We start from the raw sequence: 17,569 nt of genomic DNA, 5'->3' as shown, positions 1-17,569 counted from the left end.
TCAAAACCGGTATATCGTGGAAAGTTGAAATTTGGTATATAGACTCTTTGTGGGGTCTAGTTGTGCACCTCTCCTTTTGGTTGTATTCGAATGTTCCATAAGGGGTCTTTTACACTTTTTGGGGGAAAATCAATGCAAACTCAAGTGATGTTATAATTTGGCGAACATTTGGTAAGATATCGCAAAGCTTTTGGTCGCCAAGGTTTGTCGCCAAATCGGCAATATATCGCCAAATTGGTGACATACGGCGTTTTTTAATTTTTTAAATTTAGTTTCAATTTGGCGTTATTTATTTGGCGATGCTTAAATAGTTGTCCGTTGAATCACGTTAAAATTGTCGATGTTGGGAAAACTAATCTCTGTGCAACGCTTTTTTGTATCTGTTCGTGAAGAACTAGAGGTGACAATATTTAAAGTGTTTCCTTGCTTACTGCAAAGCACTATTATCATTAAATTGATGGAAAAGGAAGTCATGTGACGCATACATCAGCTCGTTTGCAAGGTATGTTACTGGCAGAAATCGGCTCCATCAGCTGCCCATGATTTTCCAGGAACGTTTCAGAATTGCTTTCACAGTGTCAATACCCAGACAATTGATACGTCAGTTATCGTGGAATATTACCCATTAGCGACTTTGATTTAAAAAAAACTTCATTCAATGTACTCGTTTTGTGATTTTTTTTTTTTTTTGGCTCAGTATTGGACGTATGTCATGAAAGTGACCCGTTATTGTGCCAAAAAGTACTAATTAAATATCGTTTCCGAAAATCTTCCAAATGTAATTGCATTGTATAGATGTGGAGTCCATGCCCTTAATAAAGTTTTTGCAATGAAACAAGGGTCTGACATATTAGGAATCTTGACGTGTTTTAGGCAAAAATTGTTGAGTCTGTTACGAATTTTCGGTCAGAGTTTTTGGTTTAAAAAAAAGAAGTTGTTATAATGCACTCTCAAAAAAATATTTCCATCTGATATTGAATTTCGATAGACTCCTTCGCTCTGTCTCTCTCTCATTTTTTTAAGAGTGTCGTCCATTGAAAACAGTCAAACACGAGTATTTTATTTTTCCACCACGTGCTCTACCAAGTCCTGCCTTGCAACTGTAAGTACGAGGGGCACATGGCGGCATTAGTGACGGCACTCAGGTCCAGATTTCCGGCCACCGCCTGTCCGTAGCCGCTCATCCCGTTGAGGGCGCCCTGCAGCGCCGCGGCGGCGGATCCCCCGCCAGCCAGCGAGCAGGTGGACTGCTGCGCGGCGGCGAGCGCGTGCACCCGGGCCGCCACCGCCGAGGAGCTCTGCGCGCACGAGTCCCCGAGGCAACTGTTCCTGTGCCCGCCGCCGCTCGAGACGGACACCTGCGGCTGGTGGTGCTGCGGCGGCTGTTGGTGCTGGTGCGGCTGCAGCGAGCCGCCTCCCCCGGTGAGGAGGTCTCCTCCGCTGCTCCCGTCGTCCTCCGCCGATCCGGTCGAGCACGGCTTCCCGTCCTTGACAAGCACGGGCACGGCCACTTTCCTGGGCGAGTGCTGCTGCGACTGCTGCTCGGCCATCGCCTTCTCCTTGGCCTGGCGCTTGCACTTATAGCGGTGGTTCTGGAACCAGATCTTGACCTGTGTCGGCGTCAGGTGGATCAGGCTGGCCAGGTGCTCGCGCTCCGGAGCGGAGAGGTACTTCTGCTGCTTGAAGCGCCGCTCGAGCTCGTACACCTGGGCCTGGGTGAAGAGGACGCGTCGCTTCCGCCGCTGGGTCAGCGGGAACTGGACGCCGGCCGCCGAGGCTGCCTTCGGGTCGGCTGCTGCCGCGGCCGCGGCAACGCTGCAGGCGCTCAAGCTCGACATGTTCATGTTGGACATGGACATGCCCGTTGACGAGCCCATCAGCCGAGAGACTGGAAAGAGAAGAAATGACCTTGAGAATTTCGCAAACCCAACGCTCTGCTAACACATGACAACATACAAAATGCCCAATAAGTTCGTGGGATGAGTCAAGTTGTGCCATGGAGACATGACGAATAAACTGAAAACGGAAGCCCGCAAGCAGCGAAGTTTTTTACTGCACGCGCGTTCTCGCTGATCCTATCTACTACAAAATGAAGGGTTCTGTTTAAGCTTCCAGTTCATGCGCCATGTCTCTATGCCACAAATGCTCTGCGATTGGAAAAATAGAATGTTTCAAATCTTTCAACATTTTTGTTCAAAAGAAGAGCACTTTAATGAAATGAAATTTTTACAATTATAGTTCAATTACATGTTTACAAAATCGTCACATTCTGCAAAAAGCTGTAAAAACACAATCAATTTGTTCAGTTTTACTCAATGCAATAAAAAAAACAACAACAAAAACTGAATTGTAATTACCTGGTTGTAGTGTCTCCCTACTGCATAAGAACAACATAAATAATTTGATTTTATAGTGCGACTTTGACAAGTTGAAGCTTTACAATGTTTACTTCTTTTTGGGTAGTTAAGCGAAAATGTGAGTCGTTATTGGTACAGCTGTGAGTTAAAATGCCCTCGTAAAGCTAGTACAAAAGTAAACCAGCTTGCTCAAGAATTTACTTTTTGCTTATACATTGGATCTCTATTGCTTTTATAGCATAGATGCATTCGTCTACTTAGTGGCAAAATCTCTAAGAAAATTAATTTACGCTATCACAAAATTAAGTGCGATAAAAAATCAAGTGTACTGTTTAAACAATGTACATTCACCTTTCAAGGTCATGTTGTTTAATTATATCAATCCAGATCAAAGGCAAATGCATCCAGTATCACACCATCAAGTATTTTAGGTTTATCTTCATATGTATGACTTTTAATGTTAAACTATCTTAATTTGCAATAAGTTTCTTATTTACTAAATTATCCCTTGTTACAAAATTTTCATTTCTCTCTGGTGTAGTGCTCAACCCGTATACTCCTCGAGTAAAAAAAACTTTGCTTCTCACTTAACCTTTTCAAGGTTATGTTCACGCTTAATATTAAACTAGTTTAACGGTAGACAAACAAAGTATCACACCATCAAGCATATTCGATTTCTCTTCATATGTATGAATTAATGTTAAGCTATCTTGTTTTGCAATAAATTTCTTATTTACTAAATTATCCCTTGTTATAAAATTTTCATTTCTCTCTGGAGTAGTGCACAACTCGTATACTCCTCGAGTAAAAAAACTCTGTTCCTCACTTAAGTTTTTCAAGGTCATGTTCACACTTAATATTAAACCATATTAACGGTAAACATAAAAAGTATCACACCATCAAGCCTATTTGATTTCTCTTCATATGTATGAATATTAAGCTATCTTAATTTGAAATAAGTTTCTTATTTACTAAATCATCCCTTGTTACAAAATTTACATTTCTCTCTGGAGTAGTGCACAACCCGTATACTCCTCGAGTAAAAAAAACTTTGCTCCTCACTTCAGTTCTACAAGGTCACGTTCATGCATAATATTAAACCAGATTAATGGCAAACATACCAAGTATAACACTATCAAGTATATTTGGTTTCTCTTCATATGTATGAATCAATGTTAAGATATCATAATCAGCAATAAGTTTCTTATTTAATAAATAGTCCCTTGTTATAAAGTTTTCATTTCTCTCTGGAGTAGTTAACAACTCTTATACACTCATTGAGTAAAAAACTCTGCTCCTCATTTCAGTTCTACAAGGTCACGTTCATGCATAATATTAATTCAGACTAACGGCAAACATACCAAGTATAACAGTATCAAGCATATTTGGTTTCTCTTCATATGTATGAATCAATGTTAAGCTATCATAATCAGCAATAAGTTTCTTATTTAATAAATAGTCACTTGTTATAAAATTTTCAGTTCTCTCTGGAGTAGTGCACAACTCTTATACACTCATTGAGTAAAAAAACTCTGCTCCTCACTTCAGTTCTACAAGGTCACGTTCATGCCTAATATTAATCCAGATTAATGGCAAACATACCAAGTGTAACACTATGAAACATTTTTGATTTATCTTCATATGTATGTATTAATGTTAAGATATCATAATCAGCAATACACTTCTTATTTAATAAATAGTCAATTGTTATAAAATTTTCATTTCTCTCCGGAGTAGTAACGGCAGGCATATCAAGTATCACAATATCAAGTATATTTAGTTTCTCTCCCTATACATGAACTAATGTTAAGCTGTCTCAATCAGCAATAAGTATTTTATTTATTAAATAATCCGCTGTTGTAAAATTTTCTTCTCCTCGGAAAAATACTCCTCTAGTAAAAAAAAAAAAAAAAAAAAACCTTTGCTCCTCACTTCAGTTTTTTAAGATCAATAAATCGAAGTTTATGCCTACGCCGAAACGCTTTTTTTTTTTTTTTTTTGAGATCGCGAATCTGTATGAAATTTGAATGACACAAAATAACTTTATATAAAGTTTATTGCTTTCAAACTTGATGTAAAAGCATCGTAAAAAACATTTTTATGAATTTTTATTAAGTTTTGTGAATTAAAGCTTTCTTTAAAGCAGTATTACAGTGCAACTTTTCCTTCTGAAAATATTGCAGAATTAAAAAAAAAAGAATCTTTTTATTTAGAGTTAAAAGTACTAAAATGATTTCTTCAAAAAACGTTTAATAAAATTGATTTACCATTTGAAAGTGATGAAAAAAAATCAATATTTTATAATTTTCCGTTTATTCCAGTCATTGTTGAGGTAAAATGAATAAATAGCTTTAGGTAGCAGAGTAAGCTTAAAAAAGATCAATCAAAGCACAAATACAGCAAGAAGTTGCATACACGTGTTTTGGTTTGTCAAGGAACCCCCCCTTTCAACGCAAAAAGTTGTGAGCTTTTAAATAAGTTAAGTTTTTTGATTGAAAAAAGAGTTCAATCAAAAAGCGTTAAGAATTTAAAGTTTTTTGATTGAAAAAGAGTTCATTGAAAAATATTGCCAAAATTTATAGTCTCTTTAGTATTTTTTTTAAAGAAATTCAAAGGTTCAACAAAATTTCTAAGTATAGTTTCTACGACATGCTAAACATTTTGTAAATTATGGTAAATATGTATTTGAAAGACAACAAGACATTTAATAACTAATAAGTTGTAAATCACTTCAATATTCACAAAGCTCATTAAATTTCAACCCATATTATTATTATTATTTGGTTTACTGTAATTTTGTGAGTATTTTTCTAAAACCGTCATACCTTGAAAACCGCACATCTGTTTTATTTATTTGTTTTTATCAAAGTGCGAATTATCGTTTTAATGTCATTATGAGTTGTAATTTATCTCACATATTGTTCCTTTTAAACTAATGACACTGATCATAATTCCCTGTATGTTCGTTAAAAAAATTTGACAATTTTTATTCTTTGAGCAATAATATGTCAACACCGCTCTTCTTTTCAAACTGGGCAACCATTAAAAAAATTAAAAAAATTACAATCAATCAGTGTGCACTATCTTAGGAAAAAAAAAACCCTTCGTTGCTAACTGTACAAAGCGTTTTTTTACAATCCCTAGTCTGTAGCGGTGAAACGGTTATACAGAGCTATTACATCTCTGTAGACGATAAAATTGTGATAGCTGATCAAAGGTTTTCATTACAAGTACAAGTGTACAGTGGTGAAACTGTAATACAGAGAATTCCATCTTCGTAAGAATTTTAACTTCGTTTTCACCTTAAACGATCAATCGAACCGTAAGGGAATTTATCTTTCAGTTCTGTTTTCAAAAAAAAAATGTTAAGTTTACAAACTATCGATACGTTAATTTCTGCTGTGATGAGACGTAACGTTATTAAATGTTATACACTTGATTAAATATTATTGACGATAATATTTTATATCTGTACAAAGCTTTTCAATTCTAGTACAAGTGTGCAGCGATGAAACTACATAAGAAAACTCAATGGTTACCAGAATTAAAATTTCCTTTTTACCGTAAGATATCAATTGAACTGTGTAAGAAATTACTTTTCCGTTCTACTTAAAGGTAGGCGAAGACCAAAAATAATTTTTCTTGAAAATCCACTGCACTTATACAAAATTCAACATGTTTTTTTTTTAATAGAGATAAACCTTTTTGTCTAACGATTAAGTTTTTTTTTTTTTTTTTTTTTTGTAAAAAGCCACTTTTTTTTCTGGAAAAAACTAACATTTCCTTAGCACTACTAGTGTATACAATTTTTCTTCGATTTTCAAAATTTTTGTGTCTATCTCTGTGCTAGATACCGAAGATTGGAATTAACCTCCATAATTATAAATAAATAATTTAAAACAAATATTATAGCCAAATGTTTGAAATTTCTCCCAAAAGCGTAATTTTTCACCACTTAACGTTCATTCATCATTAGTGAAAAACCAATTGTTGCATATACGTTCAGTTTGAAAGATTTTTTCCACTATAGACTAGTCAATTGACATTTTTGCAAAATTTCAACTCTATAGAGTCAATACTTTTATTTCTAGAGCTATTCGGTAATGTAAAAATTTCGAAAAGATACTTTTGAGAAAATCAAGACAGAAAAAAAAAACTATTTCAAATAAAAACAGTGCATTTTCCCTTTGTGAATTTTCTTCTAATTTCCTTAATAACTTATCAACTGAAAATTTATTGCATATTCAGAATGAAAACACTTGGTCTATTTAAATTTCTCAAAATCTCAAAAATGATTTTTTTTTTCTGAAAATTGGCGTTTTCTCCTACTTTAGAATAGTTTCTTTTGTTTAAAAACTATGATAGTTTCTGCTATAATGGCACATGACGTCAGTAAATTTGATAAATTTTATGAAAAACATATTTTTTTTCCTCTAGTAATTTAGCACAAGATTCTATGCTGATGGCTTTACGAAGGGTTGCATTACAAGTGCATGTGTACAGCGGTGAAACTACATTATAATGCACAATAGAATTGGAAATTTGCTTCTTAAGGGGCTACAAAACCTCGAAAATGATGAAACGATCAAAAAAATATTGCTTATTTCAAAACTAAAAACTATTCTGAACACAGGGGAAAAGTTTCATTGCTATAGTTCAAATAATTAAAAAGTTATGAGGGGTTTTAGGCCATGTTCGCTATGTGTTCTTATGCAAAAGAAAAACTTCAAATTGCTTTTTCTCGATGATGGTTTTTTTGTGTTTTCATGTCATTAGAATCCCTAAAGATTTTTTTCTATTAAAGATACAGCTTTAAAGTAATACTTTTTTCAATTGGGATAACATATTTGACAAAACTGTGCATTGGATAAGCATTTTATAAATTACTCAAATGTTTAGAGCATGTTAAACCTTTAAAAACCAAATTAAAAAAAAAAACTTTGATTTTTTACATAATTGATCACAGAAAATTTTGTAATAAACTCATGCGCAAATGAATGCACAGATTTTTAGAGATGATTATAGTGATCATTTAGCAAAAAACTTTTTTTAAATTAGTGCAAAAATAAAAAAAGCCTTAGGGATTTTATAAAATTGAAATTTTTCGCAATTTTTCAAATTTTTGAAAAAAGTAGGCAAAATTTTTAAATTTTGAAAATAATTTTTTGATTACAAAATAAGTATGCATGTTATGGTTTCAAAGAAATATAAAATTTACTTACATTTAAAGAAAAAGATTGAAATGTACTGTGACCCCTTAAGCTATCAGTCGAACTGTCAAAACAATTATCTTTTACTTTTGCTAAATTTTTTTTTATTGGTTTACAAACTTTGATAATTTTTGCTGTGCTGACAAGTAACATTATTAAACGTGAAAAACTTGATTAAATATTATAGACGATATTATACGAGGCGTGTTTTTAAAGTAAGTTCCGTTTTTATATAAAAAAAGAACGAGTACAGATAGAGCTAAGTAAATTAGTGCACAAAAATCTACCACCCTTACGCTATGTTTCGACATTGCTCCCGTGATTTTCCAAGCATTTGTCATAGCGTGGTGCAGGTTTTTGTATACCTATTCGTAAAAAGTTACCGCCCGGTTAGTCAACCATGAGGACTCTTACAGGGCTTTGGCTGGGGCGTTTTTGAACATCCTCTGGTCTGCCCTCACCTCGCTCGCAGCATCTTTCATTTGTTTCGGCATCTAAAGTCTTTGCTAGGTGGTCTGAGGCACAACAGCAATAATGAGCTCAGAGAACATGTTATCCCATGGCTGACTACACAAGCGGCAATTTTCTATGAGTAGGTATACAAAAACCTGTACCTCGCTATGACAAATGCTTGGAAAATCACGGGAGCAATGTCAAAAAATAGCGTAAGGATGGTAGATTTTTGTGCAATAAATTTCTTTGCTCTATCTGTACTCGTTTTTTTTTTATATCAAAACGGAACTTATTTTAAAAACACGCCTCGTATTAGATGACTGTTCGAAGCATTTCATTTTTTAGTCAGCGTTGAAACTACATCACAAAGCTGCATGGTTTCTAGATTTGAAGTTTCCTTTTTACCTTAAGCTATCAGTCGAACTGTACTAGGATTATTTTCCAGAGCTATTTAGAAATAATTTCTTTTGTTTACAAACTATAATAAATTTTAGAACACTAATGTATTCTGATAGCTGTACAAAGGATTTCATTACAAGTACAATTGTGCAGTGGTGAAACTGCATTACAGAGCACCACAGGATCAGAAACTTGCTTTTTATCTTAAGCTACTAGTCGAACAATGGAAATAATAATCTTTTTGTTCTGCTAATACTTTTTATTGGTTTATAAACTTTGATAATTTATGCTGTAATAACGTTATTAAATGTTATGAACTTGATTAGATATTATAGACGATTAAATTTGATAGCTGTACAAAGCATTTTATTTCTAGTACAATCTTACAGCGTTGAAACTACGTTATAAAGTTCCATGGCTACCAGAGTTTAATTTTTCTTAAAACCTTAAGCTATCAATCGAAATAAAGAAGCATTTTTTCCCGCCAGTTCTACTTGGAAATAATTTCTTTAGTTTTCAAACTATAATAATTTCTACTGTAATGACACGTAACGTCATTAAATGTAATTAGTTTCACTTAATACTTATTTTATTTTCTTCTATTCATTTGGCACACAACTGCATGCTGATAGCTGTACAAACGTTTCATTACAAGTACAAATATATATATCGGTGAAAAGACATTACAGAGAACAATAATATGATAATTTGCTTGTTACTTGAAGAAATCATTCGAAAACAATTATTTTTCAGTTTTGCTTATTGTTTTTTTCCTTTTTTTTGGTTTACAAACTTAGATATTTTCTGCATCAAATAGCAAACTTTATTAAATTTATGAACTTGTTTAAATATTATAGACGATTGTATTCTGATAGCTGTATAAAGCAACTACTTCCATGGCTACCAGAGTTTAAATTTCGTTAAAATCTTAAGCTATCAATCGAATTATAGAAGCATTTTTTATTCAATTCTGCTTAGAAATAATTTCTATAGTTTACGAACTATAATACTTTATACTGTATTGACAAGTAACGTCATTAAATATATACTTAGTTTTACTAAATATACATTTTATTTTCCTTTAATAATTATGCACACAACTGGGTGCTGATAGCTGTACAAAGGATTTCATTACAAGCACAAATGTACAGCGGTGAAACTACATTACAGAGAACCATAGGATCGGTAATTTGCTTTTTACCTTTAGCAATTATTCGAACTGTAAAAATTATTATCTTTCAGTTTTGATTATTTTTTTTTTTTTGGTTTACAATCTTTGATAATATTAGCCACAAACAACGAACGTTATTAAATTTATGAACTTGATTAAATATTATAGACGATTATATTTGATAGCTGTACAAAGCCTTTCTTTACAACTACAAGTGTACAACGGTGAAACCACATTACAGAGCTTCATGGTTACTGGAAATGACATTTTGCTGTTAATTTCCTTTTTTAGCTTATGCAATTAAACACAATTAAACGCAGTTATTACGCAGTTAAAAGAATCTAACTGGAAAAAGAATTTTCATACAGTTAAAATAATTTCTTTTGTTTACAAACAATGATTATTTCTACTCTGATGACATGTATCATCATTAAATGTAATAAACTATACATTATTTTCCTGTAATAATGTAGCAGAATATTATATGCCGAGAGCTATATAAAGAATTTCATTAGTACAAGTGTTCAGCGGTAAAACTACCATAATGAGCAAGCACCATTTGATTAGAAATTTTGCTTTTTACCTTAAGTTATAAATCGAACAGTAAAAAGGGTTATCTTTCAGTTCTACTTCAAAATAATTTCCTCGATTTAAAATCAATGAAAATTTCTGTAATACTGACAAGTAACGTCATTAAATGTTATGAACTATACCTTGATTTTTCTTTACTAGTGGTACTCGCACGGCTTTGTCCGTAATAGAAAAATTAAAAGGTTTTTTGGTTCACCTGTATATTTTCAAATGATGTATGGTGAATTTTCTCGCCAATTGGCTTGTACCCATGTTACGGTTCCACGTTATGATAATTTCGTATCTCGCCAATTGGCTTATGCTCATGTTACGGTTCCGCGTTATGATAATTTCGTAATTTACTCGCCCATCTTATGATAATTTTGTTCTTAAAATTGGACCACACCGAATTCTCGAAAAATCGCTTCGAAGTGCACACCCCCATGCTACAAACTAACTTTGTGCCAAATTTCATGAAAATCAGCCAACCGGTCTAGGCGCTATGCGCGTCACAGGGATCCTGACAGATAGAGAGACTTTCAGCTTTATTATTAGTAAAGATTTTCTCTGATAATTTAGCAGACGACTGATTGTTCACTGCTGGACATAGACTTTCATTTCAAGTACTAGTTTACAGCAGTGAAACTACTACAGAGTTCAATTCGATTCTACGATAAGGACCGCAATTGCGCCGTTTTATATTTTGTAACGCAGGGAAATCAAACAGTAATTACTAAACCCCCAAACTCAATCTGCTTTTTACGAATGAAAACCATTGACAGTGCTTCTTTAGTGAGATCATACGTGTTCTACGCTTGATCTACGAGAAGAGGGCTTTAATTTAAATTACTGATTTATAAAATTCACAGCTGTAAAAAGTTGCCAAGGGAGACAGAATTGCCATTGCTGTATTCCCATCGTATATTTCCTTTTATCTTTCTTTCTACTAGTATATTGATGCCCTCAGACGATCACGAAATATTTTGAAGTGAAACATCTTATGCAAATGCTTTGAAATTTTGATCCACAAGCTTTATGTGCGACAGAATGACGTAGCTGTTTTTTAATTGTTTCCCAAAACAGTGGAAAATAATAGTAATTATAAAGTTAGCTTTGTTACTAAATTTAACAAATTAATGTCAAGGTTGAAATTAAGCAAGCATATAATTTAAGACATATCATTAGTTTAAAACGGAATCCATGTTGCTAAGCCTGGAAATTAGTTGGTTAACTTTCATTAATAAAGTTAAGTTTATAATTACTAATATTTCTCATTATTTTTGGAAACAATTAAAAAGCGGATTTCGACAATTGTTTAGTTTTCTCATTGTTTATAACCTATTTTATTCATTAGAATATGCAATTTTGTTTTGAATATGCCTAAGTAAGGCGCATAAAGAACAAGAGCGAGGCGTGAGAGAAAGTGTGCGGGACACTATCTCTTTTATTTAAACTATATTAGTATGAGCAGACGACTCTTGCATGTAAATTCTTGTTTAATGATGCTTTATATTTACTGAAGTGACAGTTGTCGATATTGAAAACGATAAGAAAAAGAATTAAAAATTTTGTTTTTCGATTGAAATTCAATAGAGCGTCGTGTAGGATTTTCCATTAATTGATTTGTAAATAAAATAGATAAATAAATATTGAAGTTTTTATAAATTTTGAAAAATCTTCTTCAATCATCTCAAACCACACACTATAACTACCGAGACATTAAATCAAACACAACAATTTTTCCACACAATAATCTCATTTTTCAATGTCTTCACGTTCAAAGCTTGCCACTTATTCCCAACCGTTCCCATCCCTCTACTAACAATTACATGGGCACTGCGGCAAGACAGATATAATTGGTGGAAACACAGAGACTATTGTCCTCCCTTCCCCGGGGGAACGGAGTACGAAGGACCAGGAGGAGTCTCGCCCTCTTCATTAGCGGACGGGGACATAATCAATTTACTCGAACCCGAAAACAGCCCGGGAATTTCGTCTGGGAATATCTCCTGGTATCTTCATCATCGAGAACGATCACTCGTGCTCTGGGGTTGGGGAACAATTGCTTTTGGTTTTTTTTCCCGGGGATTGTTGGTGAACTGTTTGACCAGATGAAATACCTTCAAAAAAGTGTCATTGGAAATGCATTGTTTTATTGAATTAACAAGCAAACGAAATATTTTGTACAAACATTATTCAGTTGGTTGAAATGCTTGTTTAATTTTATTTAATTTATTCGAACAGCACATCTTCATGATCAACACCGATGATTCGGGTGGGAGACAAAAATGCTCTTAGTAGTTCTTTTTTTCGGTTGGGGGGGGGGGGGTATTGTTCATGAATTGTTTGACCCGATAAAAAGCCTACATAAATGTTCGATCGATTATTTGAAATGCACTGTTTACGAAGTATTTTGTTCAAACATTTGTTCAAATAGTTTGTGAAAATGTTTGTGTAGTTTAGCTTAATTATACTCGAAAATGGCGGGCCTATTTTCGCCTAATGGCATCTTCATGATCATGACCGATTCTCTGGGTTAGGGAACAAATGCTCTTGGTAAGGTTATTTCTTGGGGAGGGGAGGGGCGGGGGAGGAGGGTGCTGGTAAACGGTTTGACATGATAAAATGCGTTCAAAAAGTGTCGAATTGATTTTTAAATAAATTGTTCGTTAAATAAGTAAGCATAAGAAGCATTCAGAACTAACGTTATTAATTTTGTAGAAATGTTTGTTAATTTTGGTTAAATTCGTTCAAAAATTGCTAGTTTCCGTTAGCGCGATCGTTGGACATTCCATTAGGTATTAGGACACCATTACAGTTCTGCCGTGGACAATTAAAGAGCAATAACTGAAAATTCTTCTTCTTCTTTTTTTTTTTTTTTTTTTTGCCTCTTTGTCATCTGCTGCAGGTTAGCTTTATTGTACAAGCTTGCTTATTTGATTTCCGCTCAAAAAAAAAAAAAAAAAAAAAAAAAAAAATCACGAAAAAAACAAACAAAAAGAAAGGGAAAAAAAAGTTCAATTCCAGCATTTTCCCATTGTTAGTATTGAATCCGAAATGCGTTTCCTCAAAAACTCATTTCTATAGAAGCTGCCGTTTACCTACCCGTAGCAGAGATGTCTTATAAATGCTCAAAAGCCATCCAACTGTTTTTAAAAACAAAAATGACTATCGATGGCCCTAGCCTACAGCGGTGAAACCGTGATACAGAGCTTCATCATTATAGAATTTAAAATTTGCATTTTACCTTTAAGTAAGCTATCAATCGAACTCTAAAATGAATTATATTTCAGTTCTGTTTAAAAATAAGTTCTTTCTTTTACAAACTTTAATAATTTCTGCTGTAATGACGCGTAACACCATTAAATGTTCGAAATATTTTTCAATGCATTATTTTCCTCTACAGACGATTACATGTTGATAGCTGTACAAAGCCTTTCATAATAAGTACAAGTGTACAGCGGAGAAAATGTATTTTACCGAATTCCACCGAAATTCATTACATTATTTGACATTGTCCTTTTACTTTGAGCTATTAGTCAAACTGCAAAAAGGACCATCTTTTAGTTGCGTTCTTTGGATAAGAATATCTTTATCAATATTTCTGTAAGTATTGTAATTTTTGAACTTAAAAATGCGATGAAATGTGTTGTAACATACAGAGTTGACAAAGACTCCTCGTTATTAATAGCAATGCAACATCGGGGACATTACAATGCAAATGTACCGCACACACTGGGAACGCGTTTGAAAAACTTGGATTCAGAAAAAGTTGTTCAGTTGCCTAAAAGAAAGAGCGGAAAGAATTTCTAGGTCTGCTTCGTTAAAAAGAAAAAGTGTTTTAAAGTGTGCCGAATGTGCTCGGACAAGGATATTTGTTAAATTCAAACTTGGGAACATATTTGCCAATATAGTACCCGCATAGGGTAGCATTTGGGCTCACTTGTGAAAAATTGCTTTCTTTGAAAATTGCTTTCTTCGTTAAAATGATGGAGTTTGGTCTTGTTGTGTTATGTACTGTGTACATGTATGTGTAGTATACACAGTAAAAATTGCTGTTATTATTTTTTTTCCAGAAACTTTTGCTGTACATTTCCAATCGTCGTAATTGTTAGGATCGAAATGTTAATTGCTTACTACTAATCTTTAGATTTTTAGTACAAATTACTTATTTAGAACAAATTGACAAATTTGTTCAAAACGGTTTATTGTTATTTATCAGTAAAATATTCGAAAGATTCATTAATTACTGTATTATGCTGCAGTTCAATATGTAATCCAGCATTAGTTTCCAAAGTTTTTTCCTTCTTTAAAATACTTTTACGCAAGCATATATTAGGAGTCAAAATATTGTTTTAAAACTACTAGAAGAATAATGTGAAGTTTCATATGTTCTAGTTAAGTTTTTAAGGAGTACAAAGCTAGTTTCTTGTTGAATGCCTTCCTCTTTTCATGTATTTATTGAAAGTTCAAAGAATCGACTTTTCGTAGCATCGCAGCTTTCAGTGAAATATTATTCCCAGACAAGACTTCTCCCCAAATTTGAGAAGTAAACAGCTTTATAATATCGTATTTTTGAGCTCAAATAAAGTCAGTGTTGAGACATGAGTTGTTAATACATAGGTCACAGTAAAAATATAAAATATAGAAACTTAACTGTAGTAAATATTACATCACAGTCAAAGTCTTTTTTTTTTTACTTAAAGTTGGAATTAGATATTTCATTGATTGATGCTCTAATTATTGCAATAAAAATTGAATTTGAATGCATTCAAAAAATTAAAAGCTATGTTGAAAACTCTGGAGAAAATTAATTTTTAAAATGACTAAATAAAATAAACGGATGTTTTATGAAGCAGAAAAATGTACCGTCGAATCATCAACTTAAATGAAAAATAATTAAGAGATAGAAAAAAAGTAAAAACAAGTTCAAATCTAAAAGTCAATAGATACAATCATTGTGCAAAAGAATTAACTCATTACTTCGTTAGGCAAATTGCATTCAACTTCAAAAAAATCTGCATCTGACTTTAAAAGAATTTTGTTGATCCTTTTGGCGAAAGAAAAAAAAGTCTTCAAAAATATATTCAGCCAAAAAAGGAAAAAGAATTATTATTCATTATAGATTGCTTTTGAAGGATATAATTACGTTTTTCAATGTTTAATTGGTTATAAGGATAAGCATTTCATCGCATTCGCTTTTCAATTAATCTTATTTCTATGCAAGTACGCAACATTCGAATGCTTTTGAAAGAGGTTCTTATTCAAAAAGGTTAAAAATAAAAAAAGTCCCCATATAGCTATAAAAAATAAATGCAAACAAACAAAAAATAATCTGAATTGTGCCAAGATTTATTTAAACAATTTTCTTTTTCCTCTTTTTTGTTCTTTCTTCCGATCATTAATTATTAGAAAGTATTTGTGCGAATAGGCATCTTTATTCAAAATTACTAAATGAAAATTTTGATTAAAAAAATATATATAGGCTTTAAAAACACGTAAATAATTTATTTTAAGTTTAGGGATAAAGCAATTTATAGAACTGCTTTTTCAACTAAGTACGAAATCACTAAATGTAGTTGTTTCTGACGCGACGATCAGTAATCGATGAGTTTTCTTTTGTCAATAGTCAGATTATTATATTTAAGAGGCTTTTTTTTTTTTTTCAAAATGAATACAGCCATTTTGCCATTCTCCACATTGATTACTACACGGCGCAAATATCAGAAGTCCTAATGTAATTTACGTCACAAAAAGAAATAAATAACGCGTAGGGCTTCTGTGGGAATAGAACCCATGTCTTTCGGCACACGAAGCCGTTCGATCACGGAGGTCACTTGAGAAAGAAAAATTACGTCAGTATACATAAAATCCCCATATTATCATTACTTGGTTAGAGTACTGCATTACCTAAACCGTAAAAATATCTCAGAAGTGTTTTTTAAAAAAATTATAAACGAGCATCCATTGACAATTTTTTTTCTCTTTAATTTGTGTAATATGTATGTGCATGGGTTGACTAATATTTTGTTTACAGTTGGTTGAATTAAATATAGTTTATATATAATGTTAGTTGGTAATGGAACATTAAGAAAACAAGAAAAAATGTACACAACCCACAATTCTGCTATAAAAATTGAATATAGAGCATTTTTAGATCGAAATGTTAAAGAAATATTTCAGAAAAATTAAATAATTTTTAAATGCATAGATATAAAAATTCTAAGCGCTTTTCGACCCTTGGAACAAAAAGAGTTTAAAAAATGTATTTAAAAATAAAATAATTCAAAATATTAATGTAAAAAAACTTTTACAGCTCAACCAAGGGAAAAAAAAAGTCCGCTGTTCGTTTTGCACATACACTAAATTATGCTCTGATATTCAATTAATTAATAATAGTCCATCAGGTCTCGAGTTCATTGCCTTTCTACAACCAATACTGCAAACCCAATTGGTTATAAGAGGTTTGCTTTAAAAAAAAATTTTAAGCTTGATATTGTCGTGAGCAAACTCTGTTTAAATGCTACTGAGCAATCAGTTTTAAGCAAAACCTAATGAAATACTTTTCCTTCCAGCACTCTTTTTAAGTCATAGGTTTATTTTCAAGGTAGTCCAATTGGTCAACAATTTGTATTCCTTTATTTCTAACTAGTGGTACCCGCACGGCTTTGCCCGTAGTAGAAAATTAAAAGGTCATTTGGTTCGCCTGTATATTAACAAATAATGGATGATGAATTCCTCGCCAATTGGCTATCTTCATTCGCTCTCCCTTCCACGTCATGATAATTTCTTAATTTCTCGTTAATCTTATGATAATTTTTGCTCCGGAAAATGTTCTTAAAATTGAAATAGAAAAAGAACAAAATCGAATTTTCGAAAAATCGCTTCGAGGTGCACACCCCATGCTACAAACTAACATTGTGCCAAATTTCATGAAAATCGGCGGAACGGTTTGGGCGATATGCGCGTCACAGAGATCCAGACATCCTACAGACATCCACACATACTACAGACATCCAAACATGCTCCAGATATCCAGACAGAGAGACTTTCAGCTTTATTATCAGTAAAAAACACTAAGTATTTCATAGAAAATTAAAATAAAAAAAAAAAATTTGCTATTTTCTTCAAATAATTTCCAAAAGGCAGTTTTTCCACTTGGAAAATATTATTAAAATATTCTATCGATATCGGCTTTATTTTTAAATGTTTCTTTGAAATTAATCATTTTTCTCACTCAATTTTTTGCTTTCATTTCATCATTCCTTACTTCTCCGCAGTTTCCAGCGAATTGTTGTGTAGTTACTGTCTGCTCATGGGGCTTGTGATCGTCCCCCTGAAATTGCAAGGCTGATACAGATCTAACAACTTCAGAGCTTCAAACGTAGTCAACGAATCAGAATTACGTA

At 32.8% G+C, this 17,569-nt stretch overlaps 1 protein-coding gene across 1 annotated transcript in view; it reads right to left on the bottom strand.

Annotated features, from left to right (window-relative positions):
* Positions 1–1,079: 1,079 nt before the first annotated feature.
* The window catches only part of LOC129217071 (thyroid transcription factor 1-like), a 73,007-nt gene continuing 56,517 nt past the window's right edge, over positions 1,080–17,569 (bottom strand). Inside the window, exon 2 of the mRNA XM_054851318.1 lies at positions 1,080–1,888. Coding sequence (XP_054707293.1) covers positions 1,080–1,888 — 809 coding nt within the window. The remainder of the gene's footprint in view (positions 1,889–17,569) is intronic.

Source organism: Uloborus diversus, chromosome 2, assembly GCF_026930045.1.
Source record: "Uloborus diversus isolate 005 chromosome 2, Udiv.v.3.1, whole genome shotgun sequence".
Taxonomy (NCBI): Eukaryota; Metazoa; Arthropoda; class Arachnida; order Araneae; family Uloboridae; genus Uloborus; species Uloborus diversus.
Note: the sequence above shows the minus strand (reverse complement) of the source record. Positions and strands in the feature narration are given on the sequence as shown.